Source organism: Henckelia pumila, chromosome 2 (genome assembly GCF_033568475.1).
Source record: "Henckelia pumila isolate YLH828 chromosome 2, ASM3356847v2, whole genome shotgun sequence".
NCBI classification, from domain to species: Eukaryota; Viridiplantae; Streptophyta; class Magnoliopsida; order Lamiales; family Gesneriaceae; genus Henckelia; species Henckelia pumila.
Window position 1 is genome coordinate 79,954,294 of NC_133121.1, and position 24,113 is coordinate 79,978,406.

The following is a 24,113-nucleotide window of genomic DNA, read 5'->3' on the forward strand; positions in this document are numbered from 1 at the left end:
TTTTAATATGAACAAGATAGAGGCCACCCTTGAAGAGATGGTCAATATGCTTGTGACATATGAATCCACACTAAAGAAGGATAAACCAGCTTTCTTGGTGGGCTCCTCATCTTCTGCTAAGAAGGGGCCAAGTACGAAGGGTAAGAAACGTTCTGCCCCACCCAAGAAAGTCGAACCCGAGAAGAAGCACAAGACAAAGGCTTCAAACAATGGAAAATCCAAGGATGTTTGCCATTACTGCAAGAAGCCCGGTCATTGGAAGCGCAACTGCAAGGAATATCTAGAGCAGTTGGGAACTGCAAAGGGTATGTTCTATATTGAAATAAACATTTCACTTAATACTACTTCTTGGGTATTGGATACCGGATGTGGATCTCACATTTGCAATGATTTGCAGGTGATGACAAGAAGTCGCAGGCTTAGAATGGGTGAGACCCAGCTGAGGCTCGGGAATGGTTCCAGAGTTGAAGCTACAGCCATTGGAGATGTTTGTTTAATTTTGCAGAACGGTTTTAAGTTATTTTTAAGAGATGTTTTATTTGTTCCGGATTTAATTAAAAACATTATTTCTGTTTCTATGCTAGATAGAGATGGTTATTCTTGCAATTTTGTGAATGGGATTTGCAATATTTACAAGAATGAATGTTTGATTGGAAATGGACAACTTGAAAACGATCTATACAACTTAAAACTAAAAGACGTTCCAATAAATTATATTGATAAACCGGCGACAATAAACAAAAGAAAATCGATAGTCAAAACCCGGCAAACCTTTGGCACGCTAGGCTAGGTCATATTTCCTCAAGGAGGATGAACAAGCTAGTGGGAGAGGGCATGTTTGATATGTCTGATATTAACTCTCTACCTACTTGTGAATCCTGCCTAAAAGGAAAAATGACTAAATCTCCTTTTAAGGGGAAACCTGAGCGTAGTCAAAATCTGTTGAATTTGATCCATACAGATGTTTGTGGTCCATTTAGAGTTGGGACTCAATATGGCCACACCTACTTCATTACCTTTACTGATGATTATTCAAGGTATGGGTATTTATATTTAATGAAATATAAGTCTGAAGCATTTGAAAAGTTCAAAGAATTCAAGGCTGAAGTAGAAAACAAGCTAGGTAAAAGTATTAAAGCACTTCGATCGGATCGAGGTGAAGAATACTTGAGTACCGAGTTTTTGGACTATCTGAAAGAGAATGGGATTCTCTCTCAGTGGACTCTTCCTATGACACCACAGCTGAATGGTGTATCGGAGCGTCGTAATCGAACTTTGTTGGACATGGTTCGATCCATGATGAGCTTCACTGAGCTTCCACCTTCGTTTTGGGGCTATGCGCTTGAAACGGCGGTATTGTTGTTGAACAACGTCCACACTAAAGCAGTGGACAAAACACCATACGAGTTATGGAATGGCAAAGCTCCTAAGTATTCGTACTTGAGGATTTGGGGATGTCCTGCTTACGTGAAGCGGACAGTGGGAGATAAGTTGGATAGTCGATCCAGCTTATGTTATTTTGTAGGGTATCCAAAGAATTCAATCGGATATTATTTCTATTATCCTGCTGAAACAAAGGTGTTTGTTTCTAGGAATGCCACCTTCTTGGAGAAGGAGTTCTTATTGGATAAGAAAGGCGAGATGATGGAATTCGAAGAAGTTCGAGAAGAACCCGAAATACAAAATAACGATCCTACGCCTCAGGAACCATTACCGGACACGCCTGAACCTAGAAGATCCGAGAGGACTTCTAGACCTCCTGTTCGATATGGTCTTCTTCTTGAAGGGGATCAAGATGAACCCGACATTGGATGTGATCCAAGAAACTTCAAGGAAGCAATTTCTGATGCGGATTCAAATTTATGGCTTGAAGCTATGCAGTCTGAATTGGATTCGATGCATACAAACCAAGTTTGGTCTTTAGTAGATCCTCCTGATGGAATTGTTCCAATAGGGTGTAAATGGATCTACAAAAGAAAGCTTGGGTCTGATGGTAAGGTATTGACCTACAAGGCACGATTGGTGGCAAAAGGTTATACTCAAAGGCAAGGAGTTGACTATGATGAAACCTTTTCACCAGTTGCAATGTTCAAGTCCATAAGAATCCTTATTGCCATAGCTGCATGGTATGACTATGAGATATGGCAAATGGATGTGAAGACTGCCTTTCTTAATGGAGACATTAAGGAAGAAATCTATATGAAGCAGCCTGAGGGGTTCACATCCATGGGAAGCGAGCATAAGGTATGCAAGCTTCAGAGATCAATTTATGGTCTAAAACAAGCATCAAGAAGTTGGAACCAGAAATTTGATGAAACAATAAAAGATTTTGGTTTCATCAAGAACCCGGGAACCGTGCGTGTACAAGAAAGTAGTTAAGGATGCTGTGACATTCTTAGTACTTTATGTTGATGACATCCTACTCATTGGGAATGATGTAGGGATGCTGCAGTCAACAAAGATATGGTTATCAGGTAGATTCTCGATGAAGGATTTGGGTGAGGCATCCTACATTCTTGGGATACAGATCTATAGAGATAGATCTAAGAGAATGATAGGACTCACTCAATCAACCTACATCGACACCATATTGAAACGGTTTTCAATGGATGGGTCCAAGAGAGGACATCTACCCATGTGTCATGGAGTTTTTTTATCCAAGTCTATGTGTCCCAAGACTGATGCAGAGATAGAGAATATGACACATGTACCATACGCGTCAGCTATAGGTAGTATCATGTATGGGATGATATCTACTAGACCGGATGTAGCATTTGCTCTGAGTGTCACGAGCAGATATCAGGCTAATCCTGGTCAAATGCATTGGAAAGCCGTGAAGGACATTCTTAAGTACTTACGAAGGACTAAGAATATGTTCATGGTATATGGAGGACGAGATCTGAAATTGGAAGGCTATACCGACTCTAGCTTCCAAAGTGACGTGGATGACTCGAAGTCAACCTCTGGATTTGTGTTCATGCTCAATGGCGGTGCTGTCTCTTGGAAGAGTTCCAAGCAGGACACCACAGCGGATTCCACCACTGAGGCTGAATACATTGCAGCATCAGCTGCTGCTAAAGAGGCCGTTTGGATGAGGAAGTTCGTCCAAGAGTTGGGCGTCATTCCTGAATTTGTTGGTCCAGTCCCGGTGTACTGTGACAACACGGGTGCCGTTGCTCAAGCAAAGGAACCAAGGTCTCATCAAAGATCCAAACACGTACTGAGGAAATACCACATCATCCGGGAGATTGTGGAAAGAGGAGACATCACTGTCGAACGAGTGGCCTCTGCAGACAATATCGCTGATCCGCTTACTAAGCCCTTGCCAGGACCATTGTTTGACAAACATCGCGAAGCAATGGGTCTACGTAGTATGACTAGTTGGCTATAGGGCAAGTGGGAGATTGAAAGAGTGGGTGCCCAGTGAGCCAACTTGTGGCTATGGGCTTTGATGACTCTTTGTACAAACGATCTTTTGTTTAATGTAATTTACACTTTTATTAATGGCAATGACTTTATCTTTCTTCATATTGTTATATTGTGATATACTATTGTTGTTTTGATAAAGACCTTGAATATACTATAGTGTATGTAAGATGTGGTAGAACATGGGGATGTCTATCATGAAATACATCTTATAGTCACTGTATATTCTAAACTGTTCCTAGTCGATTGAGCCGTCCGAGAATAAGGATAAGGATCGCTCGAGTTTGAGACTAGCATTTGCGATGCGGAGTACCACGTTTCATTGGTAGGGAACATGGAGATGTTCGAAGCATGCAAATGGATATTCATAGGATGAATAATCGAACTACCCTATCCGGACTTTCCAAGTGGTTATCACTTATCGAGTGGATAAAGTCCGCGGTTTTGGTTGTACACCATTAGTCCTTACTACTTGAAACATCATGGAGACTCTATATGCTAGTACTGTGCTTTGACTCGTTTACCGACTCTATGGGGGTCATCAGGTGTCGGGATTGGGTACAGTTACAACACATATAGGAGTCGATGCATTGTTGTCAAGGATTCACCACATACTTGCGAGTGTGGATATCCTATGCGATCTGAGGAGATATTAGTGTGACGAATCTCTGGCCAGAGTACTTGATGTGATTTAAGAAATGGTTTCTTAGTAACACATGCGATGTCACTAATTTGATCTTCAAGATGTATTGCATAGTTATCGAATCTTGAGCGACTCTCGATATACCAATGGTTGTTGATTCGATCGGGATATATGGATGAAGGGACCGTACTGTACGCTAACCAAAATCTACTGGTTCTTGTAGGCACTATCAGTGATACCTAGGGAATCATGGGGCGATGTTGCTAGGCGCTTCACCATGATTCGTTGGGCAAGTCGGAAAGTGTTGTTCCGAGTCACAAGGAGTTGTGAGCCCACGGCTAGCTGTATCCCTGAACCATTGAGGGTCACACAGTGTAATGGAGTTTTAATCCCCGTTGAGATAGTTAAATTTAAAGAGTTAAATTTAATGAATAAAGAAGTTGGACTTCTTAAATAAGAGTAAGGGAGTAGGATTTCCTAAAATGACATAGGGATGGACATTTTTGGAAACCACTGAATTCGGATTCAGGAAAATTTATCTTGACTTTATAATGTGCAGAAATGGTTTCTGTGCACATTGGTGAAATCGGTTCATCAATCGGAGTCACGATGAATTTTATATTAATTTCTTAACGTGCGAGCTTTGCTTGTCGGGCCTCAACTTATGACTAATGGGCCCTAAGCTGTTAGTGGCCTGCATTATAAATAAGTTATTGCAGTACAGAAATTAGACACAACTGGTCATAATTTTGAGAGCAAAATTTCGAAAACCCTAGCCTCCTCTCTCTCAAATTCGGCCGCCCCTCCCTTCTCTGCGTGAGAAATTCCGGTCTGTGATTTTGAATTTCAGTCTGGAATAGCGAATCAAATTCGTTTATTCTCTTCGTAGAAAACTTCTGATAGATTTTTTAGTGCAATCTATCAGAGGGATTAAACCTCTATTCGTGGACCTGATTGAAGGAGTTCATCGGTTCCAGGGAGAGACAACAAGAGCAGAGAAATCTGTTGGAGTCCAATAATCTCGATTCGAGATTGAAGGTAAAATTTAATAATAGTTATTTAATTTTACACACACTTATAATTTAATCGTTAAACGGTTGATACCCACACTATGGAATTGTTCCATAATAAAATTTTAAACTTCCGCTGCACCGGGTATCAATCGTGATTGATCTGAACGCCAGTTTTCCAACACGAAATGCGAATTCTGGTTAGATCGAGTTGTCTTTCTCGGTCATATTATTTCTGAAGATGGGATTTATGTCGATCCCAGCAAAATCGAAGCGGTTATGAATTGTCCTAGACCGACATCAGTACCTGAGATCCGAAGCTTCATGGGTTTAGCTGGTTATTACCGTCGTTTCATCGAGGGTTTCTCATCTATTGCCAAGCCTATTACCCAGCTGACTCAGAAGAATGCGCCTTTTGTCTGGACTCCAGATTGTGAGGCTAGCTTTGTTGATCTAAAGAGGAGACTGACCAGTGCTCCAATTCTTACTATTCCGAAGGGTACTGGAGGGTTCACAGTCTATTGTGATGCTTCTAACCGAGGCTTGGGTTGTGTTCTTATGCAGCATAAGCATGTCGTGGCGTATGCATCAAGGCAGCTGAAACCGCATGAGACTCGTTATCCGGTCCATGATCTTGAACTAGCTGCGATCGTCTTTGCTCTGAAGATCTGGCGTCACTATCTTTATGGTGAGTCTTTCGAGATCTTTTCTGACCATAAGAGTCTTAAGTACTTGTTTTCTCAAGCAGAGCTGAATATGAGACAGAGGAGATGGTTAGATCTGTTGAAGGATTTCGACTGTGAAATCAAGTACTATCCGGGGAAGTCTAATGCAGTTGCAGATGCCTTGAGCCGAAAGCTTTGTTCTTTATCTCTTTCTACTATGGGTGTTTCCCAGTTGATCGATGATTGTTGCACTTCTGGTTTAGAGTTTGAAATAGATAGGGAGACTATCAGAGTGTTTGCTATTCAAGCCGAGCCAGAGATGTTTGTTGCAATCAGAGAAGCACAGAAGTCTGAGCCGAGCATCCAGATTTCAGTAGAGAAAGTCAGATCGGGCCATCAGTCTGAATTCCAGGTTAGAGATGATGTTTTGTTCGTGAATAATCGTATTGTTGTGCCTGATATTTCGGAGTTGAGACAGCGTATTCTCCGAGAGGCTCATTGCAGTCGGTTTAGCGTTCATCCTGGAGGTCGTAAGATGTACAACGATCTGAAGAGTCAGTTCTGGTGGAAGAGAATGAAGGACGATGTTGCGAGATTTGTATCTCGGTGTTTGAATTGTCAGCAAGTGAAAGCAGAGCGGAAGCGACCAGGTGGTCTTTTGCACAGCCTATCTGTTCCTGAATGGAAATGGGATCACATTTCTATGGATTTTGTCACGAAGCTACCACGATCCGTTCGAGGATGCGATGCTATTTGGGTAGTGATCGACCGATTGACGAAGTCTGCGTGTTTTATTCCGTACAGGATGACGTATCGTCATGATCAGATGGCTGAGTTGTATGTTAGCAATGTTGTGAGATTGCATGGTGTGCCGAAGTCGATCGTTTCAGACAGAGATCCTAGATTCACTTCTCACTTCTGGCACAGTCTTCAGGGGGCACTTGGTACTCGATTGCATCTGAGTACAACTTATCATCCTCAGACAGATGGACAGTCAGAGCGGACTATCCAGACGTTGGAGGATATGCTGCGAGCGGTAGTGCTAGACTTTGGCACTAGTTGGCAGGATTCTTTGCCTCTTGTCGAGTTTTCTTACAACAACAGCTTCCAAGCGAGTATCGGTATGGCGCCTTTTGAGGCTTTGTCTGGTAGAAAGTGCCGATCTCCGTTGTTTTGGGATGAATTGTCCGAGTCACCAGATTTGGGACCGGAGATGCTTAGAGATATGGCAGAGCAGGTTAAGATCATTCAGACCAGAATGAAGTCAGCTCAAGATAGACAGGCAAAGTATGCGAATGTCAGACGTCGACCTCTGAGTTTTGAGCAGGGAGACCGTGTATTCCTTAAGATTTCTCCGTTCAGAGGCACCGTCAGATTCGGTAAGAGAGGAAAGTTATCTCCGAGATTCATCGGTCCGTACGAAATTCTCGAGAAAATAGGCGATCTTGCCTACAGACTTGCACTTCCTCCGTCTTTATCTGGTATTCACGACGTTTTTCACGTCTCTATGCTGCGAAAGTATCAACCAGATATTTCTCATATCCTTCAGCCTGACGAAGCCGAGTTAGACGAGACCTTGAGCTATTTTGAGCGACCGATTCAGATCCTTCATCGGAAAGAAAAGCAACTCAGTACCAAGTTGATTCCATTGGTGAAAGTGCAGTGGAGCCGTCACGGCGTCGAGGAAGCGACTTGGGAGACAGAATCTGACATGAGACAGCGATTTCCGGAGTTATTCGGATGACGTGAGTTCTTCTTACTGTCTTTATTTCTTTATTCTATCTTATGAGTTATGGTTCTTGTGGATTCGAGGACGAAATCTCTTCTTAGTGGGGGAGAATTGTAACGCCCCGTTTTTATCTTAAATGAGTTTATTTGAGTTAATCGGAGATTGCAGAGTTTACGAGCCGACTTGATTTTGATCAGGGTCCTTTTTGCAAATTTTGGAATTTTAGGGACTAAAACGCAAATTTTGAGTTTTATATATTATCTACACTTATATTTAAGTTGAGAAGTCTCCTCCATCTTCCTCCAAGCCGTCTCCCTCCATTGTAGGCGCCCAAATGAGTTTCCAAGCTTTGTGATTTCATTCCAAGCTCGATCCGGCCGTTGGAATTTATTTCTGAAGGCAGATTATCGATCACAACAGTTAGAGCTCTGTTATATCGTAAGTTTTTCTACGATCGGATACATTCTAGTTTTTGGATTTTGTTAGAATCGTTCTAGATTCTAGTATGTTGTTCTCTACAGAGTTCTGATCGTTTATTATCCGTCAGTTTTGAAATAGAGCGACGTTCGGATTTGTTATGATTTTTGGAAGCCATTTTCGAAAATCTTGGTTTTGAGATTTGTTGGGTTTGTCTTGTTGTTGTTGTATTAGCATTGAATTGAGTTGTTATCAGTATTGAACTGCTGTCTGCGTTGCCGGTTAGTTCAGTTATAGCCGTTATGCCGTCGGTTTGAGTTTTTGGAGATTTTGAACCGTTTTTGAGTTTGAACTTGGCTTGTAAGTTGATCGTGGTTATTGATCAATCATCTCTTGTATCTGAACAGATTCGTTTGGAGTTGTCAAGCCCAGAACTAGCAGCTGTTTGATCGTTTCAGAGAATTGGACGAAGAACGGTATAAAGAGTTTTCCTTGAACCATTGCCTTGTTGTTGTTAGATTGTGTAGTTGTTTATACAATCTCTTTTGTAGCTTATCCAGAGTTGGAGCTACTGCATTGAAAGGTAAAAGCAGTCATCATAGCGGGATAGCATACTCGGGACTGTGGTTCTCGAGTTTTCCCTTTTGAAATCTCATACTTGCATCTACACTTGTTCTAGCATGAGGAACTTGTGTATTGTTTGATTGTATTGGTTTTGTTAAAAGGATTATATTTTATGTTTCTGTTATGCATTCATCTTGAGCCAATCTTGTTTCAGCGGGCAGAACCATCCTTTTTGTTTAGACGTTTGGGAACTATGATTGAGTGGCCCATGTCGTAGTCGTTTCGTCTGGTGTTAGCAAACTCATTATAGTTGCTCAAAGTCTAGAGGAGTGAGATACGTGGCACCACCTCGATTGGGAGAGTCGGTGAGTTGTTACGTGATCTTATCCTCGGGATCCCAAAGGCACAGCAGCAATTCCTCGTTATCAGATTTGATATCCCTGTTTAAAGACATGCATTTCATTACGATGTTATTGAGTTCGTTATTGTATTGAAAGCATGTTTGTTACTTGTATTACTTGTTATGTTGCTTTTACTGGGAATGTCGTTCTCACCGGTTATCCGGCTGTTGCTTTGTTTTGTATGTGTACTTGGCAACAGGTGGGGCAGGAACAAGTCAGAAGAGGCATGGTTAGCTTTGAGGGCAAGTAGTAGGAGTGAGACTCGGTTTAGAAGTCGAAGTAGCATGTTTATCTAGTTTAAGATTGAAGCATGTTAGAACTCGAACTTGATATGTTTTGTTATTCGAATTAGTTTGTATTCGGATTGTAATCTGAAATCGAAGTATGTTGTTGTCGTATCGATTTAGACTTTTGGTTGTTGTTAGGCCTTCTGAAAGCATGACTTGTTATGGCATGTTTCCCTACACCCTGTTATTGCATATGTATTTGAAGGCATGTCGGACCAAGCGCGGAATCCTTTCTTTATTTTCTGCAGCCTGAGCATTTTCTGCCCAGGCCTTCCGCGCGCGGGCGAGGCGTTCCTCGCGCGCGCGCGAGGCCTCTGTTGGGCCTCTGAATTGTTTGCCCGCGCGCGCGCGAGCTTGGTACCTCGCGCGGGCGCGAGCCTTTGGTTGGTCTCGGTTGTTGAAGCCCGCGCACGCGCGAGCTTGGTTCCTCGCGCGGGCGCGCGGCGTTTAAAAAAAAAAAAAAAAAAACTTTGAATTGTTTTACTCTTGGATTCTTGTTCGCTTACTTGTTGTTTAATCCGAGATTAGTGGTTTAGAATCGAGGTCTCACATTAAGTGGTATCAGAGCGTTAAGATTCTTGGTCGAACTAGAGTGAGCGGGGTAGATCGAGTCTGTGTGCAATGACTCCTCGCATGTGTTTGAATTATTTAATTGTGTACTTAATTCCATGCGAGCATGCTTTATTGTTTGAGCATTATTTGAATTACATGGTTGTGTGATTTAAATTAATAAAGCATGATCTACTTGAGATATAACTGTTTCTGTTCTCGACTGGTATTCGGTATTCCAAGCGGTTGTAAGGGCACTGATGGTAGCGATTGAGATATCTCGTGAGCTAACCTTTGATAATCAGATGGGTCCTCGTCGAGTGATAAACAGAAACACACCACCAGTTATCCCTGCGACTGAGCAAGCTAGCACTGAGGTTGATCAGTTGGATGCTTCAGCGACTCCTATGGAAACTTTGCTGAAGAGGTTTCAGTCGTTCAATCCGCCATTGTTGATGGGTTCAGAAAATCCAGTTGACTGTGAGAGTTGGTTGGATGATATGGATCAGTTGTTTGATTCCATTGACTACACAGATGACCGCCGAATCAGGTTAGTAATTCATCAGCTGCGTGGTGGTGCTAAGAGCTGGTGGATCATGACAAAGAAAGCAATCGAGAGTAGAGGTACAGAGGTTACTTGGACTCTTTTTAAATCTGAGTTTTATAAGCGGTTTTTCCCTATCTCGTATCGTAAGGATAAGGGAGCAGAGTTTGCAAATCTGAGGCAAGGGAATCTGAACATTGAAGAGTACGTGGCTAAGTTCGATAGTCTGTTGCGTTTTGCACCGCTAATTGCCGGAGATGAAGAAGCTAAGGCAGATCAGTTCATCAACGGGTTGAACCCCGATGTCTTCACGTTGGTTAACACCAACAGGCCTAGCAACTTTGCGGATGCCATGAATTACGCAAAGGGAGCAGAAGCAGGCTTGTGGAGGCAAAGAGGTAATCAGGGGGCACCTCAGCAGCAGAGGCAGTATCAGAACCAACCATCTCAGTACCAGAATCAGCCACCTCAACATCAGAACCAGCAGCAGAGGTATGAAGGTGGAAACAGTGGGGGAAACAGAAAGGATCAGTACAAGGCAAGAGGTAAACAGTTCAAGAGACAGGGGAACAGTTTGTCCAGTTCCAGTGGTTCGAAGCAATTCGGTTCAGGACCGAGATCTGGGTCATCATCCTTGTACTGCAGCAAGTGTGGAGGAAGACACTCACCGGATCAGTGTGTGGGAGTCTTCGGCAATTGTAACACATGTCAGCAACCAGGACACTTCTCTAAAGTGTGCCCTCAACGTAATAGAGATAGAGCTCAGAGTGGGAGTTCGTCTAGACCTGCAGCTCAGCCGGAGAGGCAGTCGTCTGCAGTTCACTCTTTCCAACCCCAGCAACAGCAGAACAGACAGGGAGGTAGCTCTAGTGCAAATCAGCCTCCGAGACAGCAAGCATGAGTCTTTGCATTGACAGAGGATCAGGCTCAGGCAGCACCTGACGATGTCATAGCAGGTAACTGTTCGATTTTCGGTCATTCTGCTCATGTCTTGATAGATACAGGTGCTTCCCATTCCTTTATCTCTGAGAAATATGTGTTATTGCATGCTTTGCCAACTGAATTGTTGCCTACAGTAGTAGCTGTTACTTCACCTTTGGGTGGAGGAATTGTTTCTGTCCGACTAGTCAGGAACTGTGAACTTTGTTTCGAGGGGAATTTGTTAGAATTCGACTGTATTGTGCTTGGGTTGTCAGATTTTGATTGTATTGTCGGTATAGATGCTTTGACTAAGTACAGGGCAACAGTTGATTGTTTTCTGAAAGTTGTCAGGTTCAGACCTGAAATGGCAGACGAGTGGAAATTCTTTGGTAAGGGTTCTCGATCTAGAATTCCTTTGATTTCAGTGTTATCTATGACTCGTTTGTTACAAAGAGGTGCAGAAGGATTTTTGGTTTATGCGGTTGATGTACTGAAATCTAGCCCAGCTTTGGTTGACTTACCAGTGGTTAGAGATTTTGCTGATGTGTTTCCGGAAGATGTTCCTGGATTGCCACCCATTCGAGAAGTCGAATTCAGCATTGACTTAGTGCCAGGTACTCAACCTATTTCAAAAGCTCCTTATCGTATGGCACTTGTTGAATTGAGAGAGTTGAAGGAGCAGCTTGAGGATTTGATTGCCAAGGGATACATCAGACCTAGTGTATCGCCTTGGGGTGCTCCTGTTCTATTCGTTCGGAAGAAGGATGGTTCTATGCGGCTCTGTATCGACTACCGCCAATTGAATCAGGCTACAGTTAAGAACAGATATCCTTTACCCCGAATAGATGACTTGTTTGATCAACTGCAGGGTTCTTCTGTCTACTCTAAGATTGATCTGAGGTCAGGCTACCATCAGCTGAGAGTGCGAGAGGAAGATGTTCCTAAGACCGCATTCAGAATGAGGTATGGTCACTTTGAGTTTATAGTCATGCCATTCGGTTTGACTAACGCTCCAGCTGTTTTTATGGGTTTGATGAACCGTATCTTTCAGTGTTATTTAGATGAGTTCGTCATTATTTTCATCGATGATATTCTTATCTACTCGAAGAACCGTACTGACCATGCAGAGCACTTGAGAATCGTCTTGCAGATTTTGCGAGTTGAGCAGTTGTTTGCCAAGCTATCGAAATGCGAATTCTGGTTAGATCGAGTTGTCTTTCTCGGTCATATTATTTCTGAAGATGGGATTTCTGTCGATCCCAGCAAAATCGAAGCGGTTATGAATTGTCCTAGACCGACATCAGTACCTGAGATCCGAAGCTTCATGGGTTTAGCTGGTTATTACCGTCGTTTCATCGAGGGTTTCTCTTCTATTGCCAAGCCTATTACCCAGCTGACTCAGAAGAATGCGCCTTTTGTCTGGACTCCAGATTGTGAGGCTAGCTTTGTTGATCTAAAGAGGAGACTGACCAGTGCTCCAATTCTTACTATTCCGAAGGGTACTGGAGGGTTCACAGTCTATTGTGATGCTTCTAACCGAGGCTTGGGTTGTGTTCTTATGCAGCATAAGCATGTCGTGGCGTATGCATCAAGGCAGCTGAAACCGCATGAGACTCGTTATCCGGTCCATGATCTTGAACTAGCTGCGATCGTCTTTGCTCTGAAGATCTGGCGTCACTATCTTTATGGTGAGTCTTTCGAGATCTTTTCTGACCATAAGAGTCTTAAGTACTTGTTTTCTCAAGCAGAGCTGAATATGAGACAGAGGAGATGGTTAGATCTGTTGAAGGATTTCGACTGTGAAATCAAGTACTATCCGGGGAAGTCTAATGCAGTTGCAGATGCCTTGAGCCGAAAGCTTTGTTCTTTATCTCTTTCTACTATGGGTGTTTCCCAGTTGATCGATGATTGTTGCACTTCTGGTTTAGAGTTTGAAACAGATAGGGAGACTATCAGAGTGTTTGCTATTCAAGCCGAGCCAGAGATGTTTGTTGCAATCAGAGAAGCACAGAAGTCTGAGCCGAGCATCCAGATTTCAGTAGAGAAAGTCAGATCGGGCCATCAGTCTGAATTCCAGGTTAGAGATGATGTTTTGTTCGTGAATAATCGTATTGTTGTGCCTGATATTTCGGAGTTGAGACAGCGTATTCTCCGAGAGGCTCATTGCAGTCGGTTTAGCGTTCATCCTGGAGGTCGTAAGATGTACAACGATCTGAAGAGTCAGTTCTGGTGGAAGAGAATGAAGGACGATGTTGCGAGATTTGTATCTCGGTGTTTGAATTGTCAGCAAGTGAAAGCAGAGCGGAAGCGACCAGGTGGTCTTTTGCACAGCCTATCTGTTCCTGAATGGAAATGGGATCACATTTCTATGGATTTTGTCACGAAGCTACCACGATCCGTTCGAGGATGCGATGCTATTTGGGTAGTGATCGACCGATTGACGAAGTCTGCGTGTTTTATTCCGTACAGGATGACGTATCGTCATGATCAGATGGCTGAGTTGTATGTTAGCAATGTTGTGAGATTGCATGGTGTGCCGAAGTCGATCGTTTCAGACAGAGATCCTAGATTCACTTCTCACTTCTGGCACAGTCTTCAAGGGGCACTTGGTACTCGATTGCATCTGAGTACAGCTTATCATCCTCAGACAGATGGACAGTCAGAGCGGACTATCCAGACGTTGGAGGATATGCTGCGAGCGGTAGTGCTAGACTTTGGCACTAGTTGGCAGGATTCTTTGCCTCTTGTCGAGTTTTCTTACAACAACAGCTTCCAAGCGAGTATCGGTATGGCGCCTTTTGAGGCTTTGTATGGTAGAATGTTCCGATCTCCGTTGTTTTGGGATGAATTGTCCGAGTCACCAGATTTGGGACCGGAGATGCTTAGAGATATGGCAGAGCAGGTTAAGATCATTCAGACCAGAATGAAGTCAGCTCAAGATAGACAGGCGAAGTATGCGAATGTCAGACGTCGACCTCTGAGTTTTGAGCAGGGAGACCGTGTATTCCTTAAGATTTCTCCGTTCAGAGGCAACGTCAGATTCGGTAAGAGAGGAAAGTTATCTCCGAGATTCATCGGTCCGTACGAAATTCTCGAGAAAATAGGCGATCTTGCCTACAGACTTGCACTTCCTCCGTCTTTATCTGGTATTCACGACGTTTTTCACGTCTCTATGCTGCGAAAGTATCAACCAGATATTTCTCATATCCTTCAGCCTGACGAAGCCGAGTTAGACGAGACCCTGAGCTATTTTGAGCGACCGATTCAGATCCTTCATCGGAAAGAAAAGCAACTCAGAACCAAGTTGATTCCATTGGTGAAAGTGCAGTGGAGCCGTCACGGCGTCGAGGAAGCGACTTGGGAGACAGAATCTGACATGAGACAGCGATTTTCGGAGTTATTCGGATGACGTGAGTTCTTCTTACTGTCTTTAGTTCTTTATTCTATCTTATGAGTTATGGTTCTTGTGGATTCGAGGACGAAATCTCTTCTTAGTGGGGGAGAATTGTAACGCCCCGTTTTTATCTTAAATGAGTTTATTTGAGTTAATCGGAGATTGCAGAGTTCACGAGCCGACTTGATTTTGATCAGGGTCCTTTTTGCAAATTTTGGAATTTCAGGGACTAAAACGCAAATTTTGAGTTTTATATATTATCTACACTTATATTTAAGTTGAGAAGTCTCCTCCATCTTCCTCCAAGCCATCTCCCTCCATTGTAGGCGCCCAAATGAGTTTCCAAGCTTTGTGATTTCATTCCAAGCTCGATCCGGCCGTTGGAATTTATTTCTGAAGGCAGATTATCGATCCCAGCAGTGAGAGCTCTGTTATATCGTAAGTTTTTCTACGATCGGATACATTCTAGTTTTTGGATGTTGTTAGAATCGTTCTAGATTCTAGTATGTTGTTCTCTACAGAGTTCTGATCGTTTATTATCCGTCAGTTTTGAAATAGAGCGACGTTCGGATTTGTTATGATTTTTGGAAGCCATTTTCGAAAATCTTGGTTTTGAGATTTGTTGGGTTTGTCTTGTTGTTGTTGTATTAGCATTGAATTGAGTTGTTATCAGTATTGAACTGCTGTCTGCGTTGCCGGTTTGTTCAGTTATAGCCGTTATGCCGTCGGTTTGAGTTTTTGGAGATTTTGAACCGTTTTTGAGTTTGAACTTGGCTTGTAAGTTGATCGTGGTTATTGATCAATCATCTCTTGTATCTGAACAGATTCGTTTGGAGTTGTCAAGCCCAGAACTAGCAGCTGTTTGATCGTTTCAGAGAATTGGACGAAGAACGGTATAAAGAGTTTTCCTTGAACCGTTGCCTTGTTGTTGTTAGATTGTGTAGTTGTTTATACAATCTCTTTTGTAGCTTATCCAGAGTTGGAGCTACTGCATTGAAAGGTAAAAGCAGTCATCATAGCGGGATAGCATACTCGGGACTGTGGTTCTTGAGTTTCCCTTTTGAAATCTCATACTTGCATCTACACTTGTTCTAGCATGAGGAACTTGTGTATTGTTTGATTGTATTGGTTTTGTTAAAAGGATTATGTTTTATGTTTCTGTTATGCATTCATCTTGAACCAATCTTGTTTCAGCGGGCAGAACCATCCTTTTTGTTTAGACGTTTGGGAACTATGATTGAGTGGCCCATGTCGTAGTCGTTTCGTCTGGTGCTAGCATACTCATTATAGTTGCTCAAAGTCTAGAGGAGTGAGATACGTGGCACCACCTCGATTGGAAGAGTCGGTGAGTTGTTACGTGATCTTATCCTCGGGATCCCAAAGGCACAGCAGCAATCCCTCGTTATCAGATTTGATATCCCTGTTTAAAGACATGCATTTCATTACGATGTTATTGAGTTCGTTATTGTATTGAAAGCATGTTTGTTACTTGTATTACTTGTTATGTTGCTTTTACTGGGAATGTCGTTCTCACCGGTTATCCGGCTGTTGCTTTGTTTTGTATGTGTACTTGGCAACAGGTGGGGCAGGAACAAGTCAGAAGAGGCATGGTTAGCTTCGAGGGCAAGTAGTAGGAGTGAGACTCGGTTTAGAAGTCGAAGTAGCATGTTTATCTAGTTTAAGATTGAAGCATGTTAGAACTCGAACTTGATATGTTTTGTTATTCGAATTAGTTTGTATTCGGATTGTAATCTGAAATCGAAGTATGTTGTTGTCGTATCGATTTAGACTTCTGGTTGTTTTTAGGCCTTCTGAAAGCATGACTTGTTATGGCATGTTTCCCTACACCCTGTTATTGCATATGTATTTGAAGGCATGTCGGACCAAGCGCGGAATCCTTTCTTTATTTTCTGCAGCCTGAGCATTTTCTGCCCAGGCCTTCCGCGCGCGGGCGAGGCGTTCCTCGCGCGCGCGCGAGGCCTCTGTTGGGCCTCTGAATTGTTTGCCCGCGCGCGCGCGAGCTTGGTACCTCGCGCGGGCACGAGCCTTTGGTTGGTCTCGGTTGTTGAAGCCCGCGCACGCGCGAGCTTGGTTCCTCGCGCGGGCGCGCGGCGTTTAAAAACAAAAAAAAAAAACTTTGAATTGTTTTACTCTTGGATTCTTGTTCGCTTACTTGTTGTTTAATCCGAGATTAGTGGTTTAGAATCGAGGTCTCACAGATTTTGACCATGAAGTGCGTGGTGGGTGCCGAGCTGGTTGGGCTTTGATTTTGACCACGAAGTGCGTGGTGGTTTCCAAGCTGGTCGGGCCTTGATTTTGACCACGAAGTGCGTGGTGAATGCCGAGTTGTTCGTGCTTTGATTTTGACCATGAAGTGCATGGTGGGTGCCAAGCTGGTCGGGCCTTGATTTTGACCACGAAGTGCATGGTGAGTGCCGAGCTGGTCGGACTTTGATTTTGAACACCAAGTGCGTGGTGGGTTTCGAGCTGGTCGGGCTTTGATTTTGACCACGATGTTCGTGGTGGGTGCCGAGCTGGCCGGGCTTTGATTTTGACCACAAAGTGTGTGGTGGGTGCCGAGCTGGTCGGGATTTGATTTTGACCACGAAGTGGTGCCGAGTTGGTCGGGCTTTGTTTTTAACCACGAAGTGCGTGGTGGGTGCCGAACCGGTCGGGCTTTGATTTTGACCACGAATTGCGGGGTGGGTGCCGAGCTGGTTGGGCTTTGATTTTGACCACGAAGTGCATGGTGAGTGCCGAGCTGGTCGAGCTTTGATTTTGACCACAAAGTGCGTGGTGAGTGCCGAGTTGGTCGGACTTTGATTTTGACCACGAAGTGCGTGGTGGGAAAACATGTCTTTTTTAATTAATAACTCAAAAGTATGATGTTTCCAAAAGTTGAGAAATAACAAAAGAATTTAACTACTACTACTACTACTACTACTACTACATAAATTAAAAACATAAAATAATGAGACAACTCACAACCCACTACCCTTATGAGACTTGATAGTGCAGCAAGTCTGGTCGGGACTCTAGGAGTAATATTTCTTCAAGTGTTGGGCGTTCCATGGCCTCTTCCCTTTCTTTCCTTCAGCATCTTCCAAGTAGTAAGCAGCCACTCCTGCCTTTCCTATCACCTTGAAAGGTCATTCATATTTTGCATCCAATTTTCCTATTTCTCCATGATGCCGGATCTTCCTCATAACTAAATCTCCCTCTTGAAAGGTTCGGGGGTATACTTTCTTATTGTAGGCTCGAGTCATTCTTTTGCGATAGGCCGCCAACGTCACAGCTGCTCTTTCTCTGTTTTCTTCTACTAAATCCAAGTCCATTGCTCGCAACTCTTTGTTAGTAGGGCCATAAGCTATTATCCGAGCACTCTCTTGTTCAATTTCAGCAGGTAGGACTGCTTCTGTTCCGTACACCATGTTGTAGGGTGTCTCACCCGTTTCGGACCTTGTAGTAGTTCGGTAAGACCATAATACAGATAGGAGCTCAGCCATCAATTTTCCTCGGGCTGAATCAAATAGAGTCTTGAGTGCCTGAACAATGGTTTTATTAGTAACTTTCACTTGCTCGTTCCCCTGTGGGTAGGCTACAGAGGTAAAGACTTGCTCAATCTTCATTTCGTCGCACCAGGCCCGGAATTTGGACCCACAGAATTGTCTTCCATTATCTGTGGTGTGAAAATTTCTCGCAAGCGTACGAGTGTCAAGTTTTAATATAGTGAATAATTCAGATATCGATCCCACAGGGAGTAAAATAAAAATAATCAATGCTTGTAATTAAAATAGTCCAAACTTTATCTAGAAAATCAAAATCTCAGAATTTTGCAGAAAAATAAAATAGCAAGATATTTTTTATAAGCACGCACACAACTTTCAGATAATATCAATCAGAGAAAAATGGTCTAGAGGTATAGATTTCACCTGGTTTCAACAACAATCAATCCTAATTAATTAATCTTCATGAATTTCAGTCAATTAATAGCCAAGACACTTAAGTTTATTATTTTCCTCTCCCGAGCAACAAATAATGTTTATTAACTACAATTCAATTCCAATATCCCTATTAAGAATTTATCGCAGTGATCTATCATAAAACAATGTTCTTTTTAAAAGCTCTGTTAAAATTATACACTCTCCCGAGCTGTATAAATAATTAACAGTGTATTTTCCAATGGTCCTATTCAAAATCCCCTCTCCCGAGCAATGATTTTAAATAAATATAACAAATCAATTATTGATCAGATAATTGAAAAAACAATCAATTTTAGAAAAAACAATTAATCTAGAAGAAAATTCAATTCAATAAAATCAAGAATTCATGAAAGTGTCTACACCAGGTTCCATCCGACCTCTAGACTCTAAAAATTTAGTTCATAATAAAATTCTGAATAAAAAAATAATTCATAAATCCAAACATAAATTCAGAATTAAAATAAAAGATAAAAAACAAATCCGTCATCGATGTCGTATCCGGTCTATCGATCTCCGTCTTCGTTCTTCAATTAAGCTCCAGAATATTCTTCCCAGAAAATCTCACGATCTCTTCTCTGATCCGTACGTGTGGTGTGTGGCGGCTCCCCCTTCTTCTGATGGAATTAAATTCCCTTTTATATTGCTTACAAAAGCCCAGTCAAAAAGCCCATAGAATTAATTGCCCGAAATAATAAAACTTTCCAATCCAGCAACGGGGCGGGCGTTCAGTGATTCCGCGCGGGCACGCCTTAAGTTCGAAATTCCAATTCTCAGATTTCTTGTGACACAGAGCGATAGCTCTTTCTTTAGCGCAAAAGAGAAGCACTAACAAGAGGCCCAGTAAAGAAAAGCCCAATAACTCTCTTCTCTTCTTTTTTTTTTTTTCTGATCGTTTCTTTTCCCTTTAATTTTCTTTTCTTTCTTTTATTCTTTTCTTTTCTCCACCATAATTCTTCTTTTCCACAAATTTTTCAAAATTCCCTACAATCACAAAAACAACAAAACACCCAAATAAATCTACTCGAAACAAATAATTAACAATTAAAATCATAAATAAATTAAGTGTATAAAATACACTTATCAAATACCCCTAAACTTAGGCTTTTTCTAGTCCCGAGCAAAACTATTAAAACCAATAAATTCTAAAAACTCATTCTATCAAACCCATACGAATAGCCAAGAAATATTATGGAGCAATGGCCTCAGCAATGATTTCAAAAAAATTTCAAATCCAATCATATCACACCCAACTAATACTTGAAAGTTTCAGTCATAACAAAATAACCGCATAAACTTACAATCTCCGCAACTCACGTTCAAAACACCATTATCCAAGTTCAATTCAAACATTCATATATCATGAGGACTTTTCAAGGTAGAATATGATCAAATTATAGGATATTGAATCAAAAACACTCACAATAAGGTAAATGCCAAGAAATAAGAGTGTGTGCGTGTTTCGATCAAAATTCATAATCATTAAAAGTATCAATCAACAGTCCATATGCTAAATTCTCGCAACTCTTCTCCACTAGTATATTGGGCAACTGAGACTCGGTCAATAGGACTTAATCATCTTATAATATAAGGCCTGGCTTATGACTACAAATAAAGGATAAGAATTCAAATAAAGAGTAAATCATATTTATGCTCTAATTACGACTCCTTTCATTCATAATTTCACACTTATTTTTTCTTCACTTCAATGATTTTTCAAATTTTCACAACTTATTTTTTCTCTTTTTCTTTCTTTCACAACTTTTTCAACCACATTTTTCAACTCTTTTTTTACTACCTCTTTTCATCATTTTCAATTCATCCACCACACCATTCCTTTTTTCACAAATATTAACTAGGAGCATATAACATTTTAGCACTCAAATTACTCTCTTAAAGGTAGAAATTAGTGTTTAGGCTAATTAGGTAGTCAATGTAGGACCTTGAAAAAATGACGAATGGGGGTTTAGTCATACGTTTACACGCATGCCATTCGATTTTCAATAAAGCTCAAACAAGGTACTAGGGATAACAAATAATTAGGTAGCTTGAAAGGCTCAAACAAATTCAGAAAAATCGCCTAAATCATTCCTAATCACAGTATTGCCCGTATTTCGCCCGAAGAGTGTCCGAACTAGTTCTAGGCAAGTCTCAATCCACAATTAAATCATACAAATATCAACCAGTGCAGAAAAACTAATCATCAGCAGTAAACGATGATTTTCAAAAAAATTTCAGATTTTTTGTACCTCATAGTACAAATATACGTGTAAGCTCAAATGGGAAACTAAAGATAAATTAATTCAATGAAAATCAGGCCCAAAAATTTCAAACAATGCCTCAATCATATCTATGTTTGTATGTCTCAAAAATCAGATTCAAGTATTAATCACAGAGTATATAGAAAATTGTTCATCTAATTGGTTCCATTATTTCAAAATTATTTGTCAGATAGGTAGACAATCATGGATTTCAGTTATAGCAAAAAAAATTTTCATCAGCCATGCATCCATTTATTTCTTGACTTCTTTTCAACTCAACTCACTACACATAAACTAAAACAAAAATTTTATCTAATAAAGCACACAATAAAACTAAACTAATCAACTAAATCATTGCACAAAATGATTCATCTCCCCAAACTTAATATAATCATTGTCCCTAATGATTAAAAATAAGAAAACGAATAAGGGATACAGGACACGTACCTTCGACACCGAGCATCAGTACTCGGCATCCATATCATCTCCAAGGAAGTAAGTACACCAACATCTCCATAGAAATAAGTTGCAGCTACAACAACACCATCAGGATTTGATCGGATGAAATAAAATTTGCCCAAGTGAATAAGTGATTATGCTCCTAATAAGCAGGACCGAGCAATGCATGGCACGATTTGGACACGCGATTGTGCATAGAGATGCTAGGATTTCAAGGACCTCGATGGTACATGGATGTGAGCAGCTAGGAGGGGCGTGTGATCTCAAGGCTGTGCTGCTGAGATTTGTTTGCTCAAGGAGACGACTGGTGGAGAGGTGCAACCACGTAAGATTGAAGTGCTGATGGTGGTTAGGTGCGCATAAGGTGAAGCGCAGATGGAGATGCTCGTTTGCTTAGATGGTTGCGCGGTTGGGCAGACTGGAGCGCGATAGCGCTGTGTAGAGCGCGGCTGGTTGTTGGAAGTTTGGGACGCGCGTTTGTGCATGATCTAGCGCGGATGAAGGTTTTGGAAGCGCTATCGCGCTTGATGCAGAAATGGGGAGGCGCTATCGCGCTAGGGAATGAGCTTGTTGGCGCAAGATGAAGAGCATGTGGCACGCGCGTTAGCGCTTTGTTTAGCGCCGTTCAATAGCGCTATTGCGCATGTTGTAACGCGGTTCGTGCATCAGTGCAACGAAGGAGAGGCGTGGGCGCTCGAATGGAGTGGCACGGGCGCGCCTTTAATTCGCAAAACAACTCCAATTTCGTACAGGGTATCACGCGGGTGCTCGATTAAATGGGGCGGGCGTGCCCTTCGCTCGACATTGATATTTTTTGGAGCCTGAAAAATTTTGAAAATTAAGCTCAAAAATTGAAAATAAAAAATACTTAAAAACGTCTAAATAAATAAAAAAAATAAATTAAACTGAAAATAAAAACAAATAAAATAAAATAAAAGAAAATGCTTGGGTTGCCTCCCAAGTAGCGCTTGGTTTAAAGTCATCAGCCCGACTTTCACCGGTGTTAGATCTTCCTTTTCTCTTTTACTCGCCAATCATCAATCAAAATTGGCGTTTTGAGATCGTCGCATAAACTGCAATTAAAATTAGAAGAAATTAATTAGTAACTTAAAATAAAATAAAATAAAAACTCTAAATTAAAATCTAGACTAATTGGTAACAAGACTAAAAAATAATCAAAATTTACTCCCCGACAACGGCGCCAAAAACTTGGTGTGAAAATTCCTCGCAAGCGTACGAGTGTCAAGTTTTAATATAGTGAATAATTCAGATATCGACCCCACAGGGAGTAAAATGAAAATAATCAGTGCTTGTAATTAAAATAGTCCAAACTTTATCTAGAAAATCAAAATCTCAGAATTTTGCAGAAAAATAAAATAGCAAGATATTTTTGATAAGCACGCACACAACTTTCAGATAATATCAATCAGAGAAAAATGGTCTAGAGGTATAGATTTCACCTGGTTTCAATAACAATCAATCCTAATTAATTAATCTTCATGAATTTCAGTCAATTAATAGCCAAGAACACTTAAGTTTATTATTTCCCTCTCCGCAACAAATAATATTTATCAACTACAATTCAATTCCAATATCCCTATTAAGAATTTATCGCAGTGATCTATCACAAAACAATGTTTTTTTTAAAAGCTCTGTTAAAATTATACACTCTCCCGAGCTGTATAAATAATTAACAGTGTATTTTTCAATGGTCCTATTCAAAATCCCCTCTCCCGAGCAATGATTTCAAATAAATATAACAAATCAATTATTGATCAGATAATTGGAAAAACAATTAATTCTAGAAAAAACAATTAATCTAGAAGAAAATTCAATTCAATAAAATCAAGAATTCATGAAAGTGTTTACACCAGGTTCCATCCGACCTCTAGACTCCAAAAATTTAGTTCATAATAAAATTCTGAATAAAACAATAATTCATAAATCCAAACATAAATTCAGAATTAAAATAAAAGATAAAAAAAAATCCATCGTCGATGCCGTGTCCGGTCTATCAATCTCCGTTTTCGTTCTTCAATTAAGCTCCAGAATATTCTTCCCAGAAAATCTCACGATCTCTTCTCTGATCCGTACGTGTGGTGTGTGGCGGCTCCCCCTTCTTCTGATGGAATTAAATTCCCTTTTATATTGCTCACAAAAGCCCAGTCAAAAAGCCCATAGAATTAATTGCCCGAAATAATAAAACTTTCCAATCCAGCAACGGGGCGGGCGCTCAGTGATTCCGCACGGGCGCGCCTTAAGTTCGAAATTCCAATTCTCAGATTGTTGGAGAACGCGGCGATCAGATCAATCAGGATTGATATCCGGTGCAGCGGAAGTTTAAAAATTTTATATGGAACGATTCCATAGTGGGTATCAAAACCTTACGATTAAATTGTGTGTGTAAAAATTAAATAACAATTATAAATTTTGACCTTCAATCTCGAATCGAGATTTTGGACACCAACAGATTGCTCTGCTCTTGTTGTATATCCCTGGAACTGATGGACGAACTGTTCTTCAATCAGGTCCACGAACGGATATTTAATCCCTCTGATAGATTGCACTAGAAAATCTATCAGAAGTTTTTACGAAGAGATTAACGAATTTGATCCGTTAAACCAGACTGTAATTCAAAATTCACAGACTGGATTTTACCGAGCAGAGGGGAAAAGGGGGCTGCCACTTCAGAGGAAAATTACTAGGGTTTTCGAAAATTTTGTGACCTGTTGTGTGTAATTTCTGTACTGCAATAACTTATTTATAATGTAGGCCGCTAACAGCTTAGGGCCCATTAGTCATAAGTTCAAGCCCGACAAGCAAAGCCCGCATGTTCAGAAATTAATATAAAATTCATCGTGAC

The 24,113-nt window shown here is 41.3% G+C and overlaps 1 protein-coding gene across 1 annotated transcript; it reads right to left on the reverse strand.

The window, feature by feature from the left end:
- Positions 1-17,585: 17,585 nt before the first annotated feature.
- LOC140877781 (uncharacterized) lies at positions 17,586-18,179 on the reverse strand. Its single transcript, XM_073281359.1, has 2 exons — positions 17,793-18,179; positions 17,586-17,690 (listed from the first exon to the last, which is right to left on the reverse strand). The coding sequence occupies exons 1-2, from the start codon at positions 18,177-18,179 to the stop codon at positions 17,586-17,588; spliced, it is 492 nt and encodes a 163-aa protein (XP_073137460.1).
- Positions 18,180-24,113: the final 5,934 nt, after the last annotated feature.

Bases quoted from the DNA above. Each gene is read 5' to 3' on its own strand.
- LOC140877781 (XM_073281359.1), bottom strand. From the start codon at position 18,179: ATGAAGATTGAGCAAGTCTTTACCTCTGTAGCCTACCCACAGGGGAAC. The intron at 17,691-17,792 runs GTATACCCCCGA...TGACCTTTCAAG, and splicing joins CTCGAGCCTACAATAAGAAA to GTGATAGGAAAGGCAGGAGT.